Raw genomic sequence first — 13,596 nt, forward strand, 5'->3', positions numbered from 1 at the left:
ACCTCCTCGCCAACTTCCGTTTACAAGATTTTGGAGAACAGACATCACTCCTGGCAAACTGGAACCCGTGCGACACCAGCATCATCAAACTCCACCCTCCGTCGATGACCACGTAATATCTTTTACCTAAGGGTAAGTCCCTAGATTTTTTCTGTTTTTCTCTTTTTGTACACGCCATTTCATCTACCTCCACAATTTGATGTTTTTTATTTTTGGGACCACACTCGAACTAATTGGACTAACCACGGAAGTTTGGGAACTTATATTAGCTCCCAGTTTTCCAGCCCCCCCTCCCCCCCCTTACAAGGTTCAGCGAAAAATCGCCCTGTTCCCTACTCGGCTTGCAGCGCTTCTCCCTTCCCTTCTCTGTTTAACTTACTCTTCGGTTGGACACCCCGGTCCATACGCTTTTGAAGCTGCTCAAACCGTACAAGGAAACTCAACATATCTCCAATTTAACCCCTCAAGTGTAGCGCTGTATCCTGGCATGCTGTCCTTTTAACTTGGGGGTGTCCTCTGCATCTTCTCCGCGACCAGCTCTGGCATCTCACCCAGCTCCTGGCTACCAGTGACATCAATGACTGGACCCCGGCCAGAGCGTCCCAGGTTGCTAAGAGCTGGGTGGGGAGAGATGTAAGGCCCTTACAACTATCCCTGCCCAGCGACCCCAACCTTGGATGCTCTGGGGGCAGCAGGAACACTGCAAACATTGCACAGTGACCATGCTGCTCTGCCAGCTGCCCCACCACATGACCCAAAGAGATACGGCCTGAGGCAACAGCCTCTGGCTGCCTCATTAAAAAGGGACAGCCTGGAAAGTACCGATCTTGCCCAGGAGCTTGATGGCCCTTAAAGTGACTAAACCCAAAATAAATAAAAAAATATGTCATATTGCGGCTTTCCATTCTTTAGATGTGGTGGCTGCATTCATTTTCCTCATTTTTACCTTGTGGTCCTGCCAGTAACACAGTTCCTGCCTTTGGGTGAAAACATTCACTCACCATACTGCATCAATTTTGTCAGGAACACACTTCCTGTCCTCAGGTGACAACACACACTTACTGTATCTTATTCATCACCCTAGACTGCGTTACTGATTTGGACTACAAAACATCTCTCCCCGCCTCCATAGAGTGGAGTTGTTTGATAGTTTACAGAGGATAACTGGGAAGGCTGATAACATTGCACTGAACTGGAATCTCAAAAAAGGAATTATTATTATAAAAAGGATTTACTGTAGATAGTGGCAACAGTTTGCACAGCGCTTTACAATATCATTACAAGGGTGCAATGTTTACTGCTGGATGAACAGGTTTTTTTTTTGTACTTGCAGAAAATGTTCTTCGCTTGAAAACAGAAAACGAATGCAGCCACTATATCTAAAGACTTGTAAGCTGCACTATATGTGATTTTTGTTATTGAAGTTATAGATATTTTAACGATGCCGCTGCCAAATTGCACGATGTAAAAAAAAAGCACAAGGGGCTTATTGAATAAAATCAGGCCCAAAAAGAAATCAATTTGCTTTACTGACGTATGTGCATCATGCTTCAACTGACTCAATCACCCCACAAGTCTCAGTGAAGTAGAAGTTATGCTGGAATACAATGCTGCAGAATTTGAACAAGTGGCTGCAATACTCACATCCATCAGCAGAGGGAGCCGAGTGACCCTCTGCATGGGAAGAATGAGAAAAGAAATCATTGGCAGACCTCCGCACTCCGGCTTCATCTGGATCTGGGTCAGCGTTTCCTTAAAGGCCGCGTTCGTGGATCTGAAAATGACAGCGACACAGCTTACAGAAATGTAAAGCCCCCCCATCAGAACTGCCGAAATTCATTGCAGCTTGGTGGGCAGCCACTTGCTCTTAGTTACCAACCATTTTAGGATACAGGAAGCTTAAAGGGTATGTCTGAGCAGAAAATAGAAATTCAGAATATCTTTAAAAATACCCACTGATCCTGCCAGAAATCCAGTGAGCTCCTACTTTTTATTGTAGTGTGCCGACAATGCTGCCTCTGCTGCACTGAAATACTAGGCAGTGTTGTCAGCCCCGACTTTTTCCCTGGTGGACTACAGAACACCTCCGTAAGGCCAGAACTCCTGATCGGCATACTTGTTCAAGGTCACCAGTTCAAACAGTGACAGGTTCCCTTTAGAGGTGTTTTCTTTTAATATAAACCTCTCTACTTGCCCAGATACAGGCCAATCAGATTCCTCTGTTTGGAATTTCAGCCAATCAGCGGTTATCAGGGGTTCCAATGATAAGGCAGTCCCAGTGGCTAAAGCAGATCTGGTGTAATGCGGATATGGCCCAGGGAAGTCTCTGCTAACAAACATTTCCCAGCAGGCATCATTTTAAGCCTGTGCCTTTACAAGGCACGGGCACTTGTCCGTGGCAAGGCACTTGTCGCCATGACAAGTGAGGCCTGGAGACTTTGGGTTGTAGGGTGCCCCCACTTACAGCAGCCTCTGGAGGGTCCTCTGCTGGTACACTTCGTTGGAGCAGTATATGACGTACGGCTGAAAGTGGTTCAGTGCATGGTTCTCCACAATGTCACTGATGTCGTTGATGAAAGCATTGTCCTTGTGCCGCATCTCCAAGTCATCAAAAAATCTGGAAAGAGAAGGGAAAAAAAAGCCACAAATGTTACCTAATAGTACCTGCAAATGTTACCGAGAAGTTTTGTAAAAAAATAAATACATTTAATTTAAAAAAGTCCTCCATGCTTTACGGCCGACATACATAAATATGCAAAGCTGTCTTACTCATGAACAGCCGCTGCGAGTACCTCTCAACACCTTCCTGGAGCCCCAAAACTCAAAACAATAAGATAATTGAATGTTGACCTCGGGATACAAAGTCTGAGGCCGGGATACCCCCGTGCTGCCACTAGCTAATGGTTCCAAAGTACGGCCATCAGCTTATGGACCAACTGGTGTGCACAGGAGGTGATGAACCAGACTACAACTTTACCTATAATAAGAGTGCCCCAGGTATAGTGGGTCTCCGGGCACAAAACAAAAATCTAGATAACGGAACCTGGAGGTGAGGCTGTTTCTATAACTTGATGAGACGCCATTTCCTAACGCACACAGATATTTCCCCTGAAGTCTCAACTCAATGTTTGTCTGGTTTTTTTCTTTTCTTTGTGGCATCTAAATGGCTCCCTAACCAACACCAATTGATGTAATAAGGCACGGCCATATCTGCTGGTAAGAGGCAGGATTACTCTGCTCTGTCCAATTTCCAGAAAGAGGAAAGAAGAAGAGGAGGAGGAAAGAGAAAAGGAAGAGAAGGAGGACAAAAGGACAGGAGGAAAGAAGAAGGAGAACAAGAGGAAAGAAGAAGGAGGAGGAGGAGGACAAGAGGAAAGAAGAAGGAGGAGGAGGAGGACAAGAGGAAAGAAGAAGGAGGAGGAGGAGGAGGAGGAGGACAGGAGGACAGGAGGACAGGAGGACAGGAGGAGGAAGAAGAAGAAGAAGAAGAAGAAGAAGAAGAAGAGGAGGACAGGAGGAAAGAAGAAGGAGGAGGATAGAGAAAAGGAAGAAGAGGAGGATAGAGAAAAGGAAGAAGAGGAGGATAGAGAAAGAAGGAGGATAGAGAAAGAAGGAGGATAGAGAAAGAAGGAGGATAGAGAAAGAAGGAGGATAGAGAAAGAAGGAGAAGGAGGATAGAGATGAAAAGAAAAAGAGAAAGAAAAAAAAGAAGAAAGAAGTGAATGGGGAAGGAAAAACGGCAAAAAGGAGAAATATACAGTAAAGAAAAAAGAAGATGAAAAGAAAAAGAAAAAGATAAGCGAGGAAGAAAAACAATACTAAAAAACGCAGATGCAAAAAAATCATCTGGGAAAAAAATGTAAGCCTTTCATGTATTTGTTTTGTAACGACATGTCAAAGTCATATGCTTCCATTCTTAGGGGGGAATTTAATCAAAACTGGAGCAGAGAATCTGGAGCAGTTGCCCATGGCAACCAATCAGCATCCGTCTTCAGTTTGTTCAGCAGAGCTTTGAAAAGGAAAGACAGAAGCTACTTGGTTGCTATGGGCAACTGCTCCGGGTTCTGTCTGCTTCAGTTTTGATAAATCCACCTCTTAAACGTTCAATCTTATTCTTGTAGGTTAGTATGTATTACATATGTACATGTGGACAGCAATCTTTGCTCAGTCCATTATGGTCCTGCCTGCTGGTTAGTCCTTCTGTACAATGGTTGTGCCTTGCTGCTCCTCTCTCCATCAGTCTGCTGTGACAGGCTGAACACATTGCGCTGTATCTGGTTGAGGTTTTGTCTCAGCAGTCTTTGATCATACAAGCCAAGTGATAAGTGATTGCAGTAAAATGACAGACAGACAGTAATATATATATATATATATATAGCTTTTGCTGTGTTTGGTCCTGGTGGGGCTTTAACACAGATTTTCACATATGGGAGGAAGTGGTTACAGGGGCCTTTAAAAATAAAAGTAAATTTCCAATTGTCGTTCCTGGACAGCAGCCCGAGGGGAAAGAGATATTAACTCATCTGCATGGTCGGTCCGTCACCCCTACTCAGCATGTGGCAAAGCTCAATACAAGACAGAATCCAGTGATTGGGACAAGATGGGACATCCGGACAAAATGGCCGATGACCCAGGAGGTCGCAGCTCTGTAACTTGGAAGGAATGCGATCAAACGAAGAGCAAATGACAAGGAACTGACAAAAGTCAGGCTGCAACATAGGGCTGTGCGATCCCCGAAACTCCAACTAAGGAAATACATATTACTGAGCATATCGCATGAAGGCTAAGAGAGTAATCTGCATTTATTATCAGTTCCGAGCCACAGATTTGTGTTCCACAGCCACAGGATGAAGACTGAGAGCGCGGAGGCAACGACTGAGAGCGCGGAGGCAACGACTGAGAGCGCGGAGGCAACGACTGAGAGCGCGGAGGCAACGACTGAGAGCGCGGAGGCAACGACTGAGAGCGCGGAGGCAACGACTGAGACCGCTTGTCCGGAAAAAAATGAGCCTGTGGAACAAAAATGGTGCTCATCAGAATGAAAACTGAAGCTCAAAGCCTCTCTAGATACCAATCCAGCATCTCATGGGCACCCTGTGATCACTCATCATCCAAGTCAACAAGCAACACTTGGACCTTGCCCACCGGGGACAATTGATCGGTCAATATCCAGTCCAGTTACAGGAAGGTAATATATAACATTCACAAACATCATATCCCATTCCTGTATTATCAGAGATGCTAAAACAAGTAATCACTGGGGAGCTTCCATCAGGTTAGGTTGTCCCTGTAGGTTCACATTTCAAGGTTTCATTTTCAGTGGTGATTAGAGTGGATCTTTAAGAGTTCTTTTTAATTTACAGCAGCTCATAAAAGTACATCCTGTGACTGCACAGTTCTTATACTATTGCACAATACCACATTGTATCTTATGCGGAGAGAGAAACCCTGGAGGAATTTCCTCCACTGAAAATACATTTACAATTTCATACAAAGAGAGAGATGACTGTGCCCCATTGTGACACACAGATAATGTCTACCATCCGGAACACACGAGGACCTATTGATTTGTAGGTAAAAGGAAACCAAAAGTGAAAGAATATATAGGCTGCCCAGCTGATCCAATGGCTTCATTACACTTCTCAGCAAAAAGTGGTGAATACACAAATGTGTTACCTGGCATTCGAGCTACCCACTGGCACTGGTTTCCTGATGGTGATGACAGTAGACCATGCCTGTGTAATGTGTGATAAAACAGCCAACTTGTCACCTCAATTAATTTAGAGACAGGCACAGAGCGTTGTCACCCTAACAGGAAGTGCCTGAACAAGGACCTACATGGCAGGATCACCAGGGATTTTAAAGGAAAGCTGCAGATTTAAGAATACTGAAAAAAAGACATTGACATTTTAGAATCTTATGAAAGGGTTTCATGATTGGGTTTAGTTAGTCTTTAAATTTCTCTATAGATCATAAAAGGTCTAAGATGTATGTACAGTGACGGCCAGAATTGTACATCTGTTGTCATAAATCAAAAGACAAAGCCCTATTTATTAGGAGTTAATTGAGTTTAGCGGGTCCGTCCCTCCCCAACCGGAGAGTGAAGAGGTTTCCTTTTATCCCCCTAATGCTTTCATTGTGTGATGGGCCTCCTCTCCCCGGGGTTCTGTCTTCACTGGGCCGGGCCCTGCTTGGGAAGGAACCAGTTGTCTGGATTCCATTATCACTGACCAAGAGAGATTTCCCATAGAATAGCCCATCACTGAGCACATGTGGAAATAGGCCGACCGCTGGAATGTATGCAATAACCATCAGCCAAACTCCGCAATGAGCAAATATCCTCTAAATACAAGAGTCATGTGTGTTCTTCTTCTAGTGAGCTTTGTGTATTTCTTCCAGATCTGTGCAGAAATCCAGTGTGAGGAACTTCCTGTAATAAAGACCAGTCACTGCTGCTCTCTCTCCTTGTGCAGGGTGACCGGTATTGCCTCCACACCCTCCTGTAATAAAGACCGGTCACTGCTGCTTTCTGCCCTTGTGCAGGGTGACTGGTTTAGTCTCCGCCTCTCCTGTGATCTGCCAATTACTGCAATTGCAGAAATGAGGCTCCACCCATTTGATATTATTCCATCATTTCCATTGGCCCTCAGTCAAGCACAGACAGCAAGCGCAGTAATGAGAGTGAGATTACCTCTTACTGGCTTCCAGTATATCAACAACGTTGGAGAAGAGGTGGTGGTGGTCGGTGCCATTGATTGTCGGTTTTAGCTCATCGGATTTCTTGAAGAGACGGACAAGGACGTCCAAGCTGTGCTGGTAGGAATACTCCGATGTGATGATTTCAAAGATGGCCTGCAAAGAGAAGAGAGCTCAAAATAACCTCATGTGCCACCATCAATTTTGTTTATTTGACTTATTTTTGGCATGTTTCTCTTCTATTTGTGTTATGGTATGAAAAAAAAAATTAAATAAATTGAGGTTAACCACTAGAGGGAGCTGTCAGAGGCTCAGTGCAAACACACTGCTCTGTTTAGTGTATCTAAAGCCCACACTTTTTAATTTTTTTAAATGGAGGGCAAGGAAGGATTAAACCTCATGTCAGGTTTTTACTGATAAGTCCCAAAGCTTTTAATATTGAAATTCGTTCAGAAACAAAAAAAAACAGACGTTTATCTGATATCAACAAATATATAAAATTGTAAATAGAAATTCTAAAAAGAAAATGCCAAAATTATATAAAAATCTAACAAAAAGTATTCATTAATAATAATAAATCTGGCTTGAAATGAAAGATGTTTAAAAAATATTATCATCATCAATAATAATAATAATAATAATAATCAACATTAGAAATGTATCTGGATTCTCAGACCTTTTGTTTGGTGCTCTCATTGGACTTTGTACACATGAATCTCCATATCTGAGCCCTCTGTTTGAGAGACACCCGGTTTCTGTTGAGAGGAGCCTTAGAGAACTATGGGGTTAAGGCTTTTCCCCATAGTTCTCCTTAGGGTAACGGGAGGACGCTAGGCTGTAGCTTGCTGTATACTGAGACGCCGCAGCTGAAGCGGATCCCGACAATAGTGTCGGGATCCGCCCAGCTGCGTGACTGACACCTGGCTCTGCCTATCTACAGGCAGAGCCAGCTGTACCCGCCCCCTCCCCCGTCCGTTCCACCAGTCAGCGTGAGTGAAAAGCAATCACCTCATAGTTCTCCTTTAAGCTGGTCATACACTGGTAGATTTGTGTACGATCGTTGAAAGAACATTCGAGAATTCCATCAGAGACTTGATGAAGATTGTTCGAATTTCGTCTGATTTTAATATTCTATTTCTTGAATGAATGGAGTTTCCCCAAATAAAAACCACATTCAATGTTCGAATCTTGTTCACTCGAGAAAAGTTTTCCATCCCACTCCTTTTTTTTATTTTTTCATCACTATGGTAGAAAACGATTGTGGATATAATTATTGGGGCCAAACTCACAATCGTTTTCTACCATAGTGATTTAAAAAAAAAGGAGTGGGATGTAAAACTTTTCAAGTGTATGAGATTCGAACATTGAATGTGGTTTTTATTTGGGGAAACTCCATTCATTCAAGAAATAGAATATTAAAAATCAGAAAATTTAGAAAAATCGGTTCAAAAATAAATGTTCTCAAACCAAATTTTACTCAACTTTACCAAAGCCACTGCGCCTTATCAACAATCTAAACTATCTTCCGATAATCTGAATCCAGCACCTCAATTCTACTTGTTCCAGGTTTTTACTCGTTTGTCCCGGCTGGTGGGATCCACTTCACCATTTTTCTAGGTAACCATTGTCACCGGGACAGGAAGTGATAGGAAATGCAAAATGTTACAGTTGTCACCACGAATAGGAGGGAAAATCTTCCGATGGTTACACTAGTTCTGATGACAACTGTCCAAGAGGGGATTTGGTAATAAAATAGTCATTAAAAAAGGGACAGATCATTTACTGATGGTTCCCTCCCACTGGACACGAAGTGCGTCAGATAGCAATAACCAAACTGGAAGGACTTCTAACAAATGAAGAATGATTAACAGGAATATTAAGTCACAATAACCATGCATGACCTTAGGCTGCCTACGTGTATACAAATATGGGATGCACCGATACCAGAGCCGGTACTTTGCGTTTTCATGAGAACTACCAGGGTTGCAGCGGTTGCAGCTGGGACCGGGCTCTGGCGCTCCACCACTGTCCTGAAATCATTAGTCTGTATTGTTTCGAAAAACTGTCACATGACAAACAAAAATGTATCAGTACTTGTATCTGTGAGTACTTGGGCAAGTATCAGTTCTTGTATCTGTGAGTACTTGGAAGAATATCAGTACTTGTAAAACTGTATCGGTGCTTCCCTTTATTTATAAAAACAAAATCATACATTATAACAGAGATGTACAAATCCCAGGAGCTCCGTGTGCTCCTTACAAATGACAGCGGCCTCCTAACTTTTGTATTTTTCTCTAGTCTGGTCTTGGAGCTGGAAATGTATCTGTACTTGTAACGAGTACGGTACTTGGTATCGGTGCATCCCTAATAAATATAATATACCTCTTGTCTTTTGCGTTCCTCCGGTGTGATGCTATCCAGAATGCCAGATTCTTGTACCTATGAAATTAATAATATCTTATAATAGAAATAATAATTGGTGATCTGATTCTGTTTCACATGATAATTGTGTGTTTGGGATCAAAAGAACATCGGAAGTTTTAAAAGTTGAAACTTTTCAGCATCCTGGACACAATACTTGTCTGGAGACCCGATCTAGATAATACACTGGCCTGCTCAAGCCTTAAAGGAGACACCCCATCATTGACAATCAGAAGGGCAGTGACAGGTTGAGACACAACACAGGTGAGCAGGCAGGTATACAAGGTTACACAATATATTTACCTGTAATAACACAACATACTTCCTGCAATAACACTGAGCTCAGCCACAGATTCTTATCTCGCCTAACGCCTAGAATATCATGTACAAGTCCAGCACTCTATAGCTGAGTCACCGAGTGGCCACAGATTACACGGCTGCTGGGTTAATAGGTGACACGTCAGGTGACACGTCAAGCCATAATATACCAGAGGCAGATGACGAGTACACGGCTGAGGTTCCCGGATGTTTCCCCTTACATCACATTACATTGTAACACTTCTAAAAATATGTTTCCAATGTTGCTGCCTGCTTTAGTAAATGCCTGAAAAATGACAACTCCATGTGAACATACTGGAAGCACAAGGTTGATTTGTAATGCACCCATCATGTGCATTGCGGGAAATGAAAGTGCATGCTGGGGAAAAAAAAAATAATGAATTTATCACTTCCCCTCTCCTTTTTAGATTGTAAGCCCTCAGGGGCAGGGCCCTCCTTGCCATCTTTGTCTTGTGATTGTAATGTCCTCCCTATATTGTAAAGCGCTGCACACACTGTTGGCGCTATATAAATCCTGTATAATAATAATGAAGTTGTATCTTTTTATAGGGCATGTAAAGTACACTGAAGATATACTGAGCATATGTTAAAGGATAACTGTACCTTTAAAAGCACGCTCTTTAGGGAGACCAAGTCACTTTGCAAATACAACTTCTGTGTTTTCTTCCTGCTCTGAGAGCCAGCATGGTCTAAGCCAGTGTAAACGTTGTTTTGTTTACGTTTAGGGTCAGCGGTCTGCACTGTAACCTCAGACCAAGACCGGGAGCACCAATGAATGCATCTGGTATAACTAGCTGTTTAAGTTTCAGTAAGCTCCGGACAAGCAGCAAAATAAACAAATGCAATACATATAAGGGAGCGGTTTTACTTGCCAAAGGATTTTTACTTCTCCCCGGCCACGACAGGAGATTTTGGACTGGTCCATACTAGGTCCCTTGAGCTGCATTTTTCAGCACATAAAGAGATTCATTGCTTTGTCTCTTTGAGGGCCGGTTTGCAAAAGGATGTCACCAGCACACCATTTAAGTGAAATCAACAAATGTCCATTTATTAGTGGAGTACTGTCATTCCAGTATAAGCGCTCTTGGGGCCACACAGGGTCCCCTTCATCAGGCTCAGAATGACCAGAGGGCCGGTTCACACTATCCGTGTTCAGGCTGCACTGGCTGTTTATTCCAGGGCAGCCCGAACGCAAGACATGGCAAATTGCCTGGTCATAGATGGGCTCGGTTCACACCACCGGGTTGCTGTACTCCTAAATCTGCCTGGAGCTCGGCTTTAATGGAGTAACAAAACACAAACTGCATATGTTTCGCTACAGTGCATATTCCTACAGGACAGAACCAGGAAGGCACCAGAGTACACTCCAAACATGCATTCCATTTCCTAACCTGGCTGGAATCACCGTGGGATGGGCTTAGTTAAACATTAGTCACAGCGTTTAGCAGTTTGTGATCTGTTACTCCAGTGACCACACAAGTGTAGCCCACCGTATAAATAATAAATGGCTCCTCCTTTAACGACACTGAGCTAAGAGTAAGGTAGAGCAGATGCCTTCCTTGTTGTTGTCAGTCATAGCTACAAGTCCCATAATAACTGCAACATACATTTATCTCTGGCAAGTTGGTACCAGTTAATCATGGAAAAACAAATCTGTTTAACAAATATTTAATAAAAGCCAGAATTGTTATAAAAAAAGACCATCATTCAGGGCAGGGGTGTCTGAAAAAGCCCTCCCCAACCTGCTTTCAGTAACCTTCCCCATGCTCCATCAACCATCCAACGAGGAGCTTACACAGGGTTAGGGCTCAGTGCAATGACAGAGAAATGGAATGACCAGAGAGAGTGGGATATGAGAGTATGAATGGGTCAGGGATTTTCAAGGGACAGGGTCTCTTGAAGCCTGAAAGAGAAGGTGATGTCTCTCTGTGTACTAGGACATCTGACACGTCCCCAAGGCAGCCACTTGGATTTTATAAGCATGGTGCCATTCATAGGCATGTCTATAGACTCTGGGTGCTGGCCAATCAAGCATGCATAATCCAAACACCAATAATCTACAATCATGTACATTAGCATTGGGTGAATGTGCACGTTTGTGCTTATGGAGAAGGCAAAGGAAATGCTTAGACATTTTGGATGCTGACATTCCTTAGGGGACAAACAATAGAGATTACCCAGAAACAAAATCAAACCCAGCCAGTCAACTTTCCTCCTGGGAACCCTGTCTGACGTAGACATGCGAGGCCTAGAAACACAAACATTCTCCAAACTAACTGTTAAAGGCCAAGTTGGGTGAATGTTCATGAAACATCTGCAGGCCCATTTAGTTTCCCACAGACACTCAAAACACCAAACAAAAGACACACCAACCTGTGGAAGCTGGCTCCAGATGAGCTGGGCTGGACGGTAGTTTTTCACCACGATGCCATCATCTGGACGTGGCACGGCTGGGGTAGTGTTGTCTTCCAGTAGGTCGTCGTCGGACTCCGGGCTGTTCGAGATGAGCCCCCGCTCGGTAAACTCCTGGTACAGCCTGGGGTCTGGAGAAAAGAGACGGCTCAGGAAAAGGGAAAGGCTCTCTGAAATCTCTTTGATGTTGGCAGAGCTCTCCTCTACAGTTTTGTTGAAGAGACACACGAATGGGGCCGTTAGACTGTCTCGTCTGGCCCAGGACGACCCGGACAGCGATAGCCTCCGGAATACACCCAGCACTACATTTTCGTCGACTGCCTCCATGCCTCGGACTGACAGTGTGTATCACTACTGCGCTTGTTTGTCTCAGCACCTCGCTGAAGTATTATAGGATCCGAGTGTTGAATTTAACATCTTATGCTCAAAGACTTTGACAGGACCTTATAAATGAACATGTACTTTAGAATTGTACATGATTTGCGAGGACGCATCAAATAATGGGGGGAGGGGGTGCAGGTCTTTAGAAAAGTAGCACAGAGGCAAGATGCGGTATTGCCAATAGCAACCAAGTTAGATATTAAAAGGTGCAATCTAATAACTTAGAGAAACTAGTGAACCTTGGGTAGCAGAAACTAAAATGTTTACCGAAGACCAAAAACTTTGATAGAATAGGGAATGGTTAAGCTCCTGTTAAAATGTACCATTAGGGATATCTTCCCATCACTAACTGTCTCGAGGTGCACCAGGAAGTGAAAAGAGATTCCTCCAAGGTAAGGGAAATCATCTTCTATTACACAGTTGTTACAGGAACAAATGTCCCCATTGGTAAACTGCCCCCTGTTCCTGTTTAGGTGACAACTTTTCCTCATTTTCAGTCTCAGTAGAATGATCACTAGGACAAATAGAGAGGAGGAATCTCCCCAGATTATCAGACACGGATAGCAATGAAAACCTGACAAACGTTCTAATCCTTCCATACTTGACCCAAAAATAAAATGCTGGCTTTAGTTACACTGCCTGTAAAAGGTGTGGACAGATGTGTGGAGGGAAGAAGGGACGGGCAGATGTAAGGAAGGAAGAAGGGTTTCAGAGATGTAAGAAAGGAAAGATAGATGTGTAGAAGGGAGGGAAGGAAAGATGTGTAGAAGGGAGGGAAGGAAAGATGTGTAGAAGGAGGGAAGGAAAGATGTGTAGAAGGAGGGAAGGAAAGATGTGTAGAAGGAGGGAAGGAAAGATGAATGCATGGAAGGACATTTAGCCAGGTAATCAGTAAATGAATAGGGATACATTACAGGACATAAGTCATAGAACCTGCTTGGCCAGTCGATCACGTTAGTCACGTGACCTGCATGCGAGTCATTAGAACACTGTGACAAATGAGTATTTCAGTGCCAGATCAGCAGGAACAACATATATTCTTTACTGTATGCAGGCAAACAGATTTGTAATGTAAAATAAAAACACATGCAATGTACATGGTACAAGAATGTCCCGGGGTTGTTCTTCATGATAAGTGACAGAATTTATTAATAAGACATCCATCAACCCCTACACACAATTTAAAAAGGGACATACCAGCCAAAGGTAATATTTTAGTTATAAGTGGAGCCTGGTGGTCCGAGTCAGCTTTCGGCTTCTTCTAAAGCTAGCCATGCTACTTCAATGAGAACAAATCACTCACTTTTCATATCCATGCTAAACAGAGCTGATGGAGGAATCTCTCTT

At 43.4% G+C, this 13,596-nt stretch overlaps 1 protein-coding gene across 1 annotated transcript in view; it reads right to left on the reverse strand.

Annotated features, from left to right (window-relative positions):
* The window catches only part of ARHGEF16 (Rho guanine nucleotide exchange factor 16), a 36,238-nt gene that overhangs the window by 7,767 nt on the left and 14,875 nt on the right, over window positions 1-13,596 (reverse strand). Inside the window, exons 4-8 of the mRNA XM_018576903.1 lie at window positions 11,830-11,999; window positions 9,079-9,135; window positions 6,692-6,852; window positions 2,465-2,617; window positions 1,645-1,774 (exon numbers count right to left, since the gene is read on the reverse strand). Coding sequence (XP_018432405.1) covers window positions 1,645-1,774; window positions 2,465-2,617; window positions 6,692-6,852; window positions 9,079-9,135; window positions 11,830-11,999 — 671 coding nt within the window. The remainder of the gene's footprint in view (window positions 1-1,644; window positions 1,775-2,464; window positions 2,618-6,691; window positions 6,853-9,078; window positions 9,136-11,829; window positions 12,000-13,596) is intronic.

The sequence above is a fragment of the Nanorana parkeri genome, unplaced genomic scaffold (assembly GCF_000935625.1).
Source record: "Nanorana parkeri isolate BGI_ZX_2015 unplaced genomic scaffold, ASM93562v1 scaffold5, whole genome shotgun sequence".
NCBI lineage: Eukaryota > Metazoa > Chordata > Amphibia > Anura > Dicroglossidae > Nanorana > Nanorana parkeri.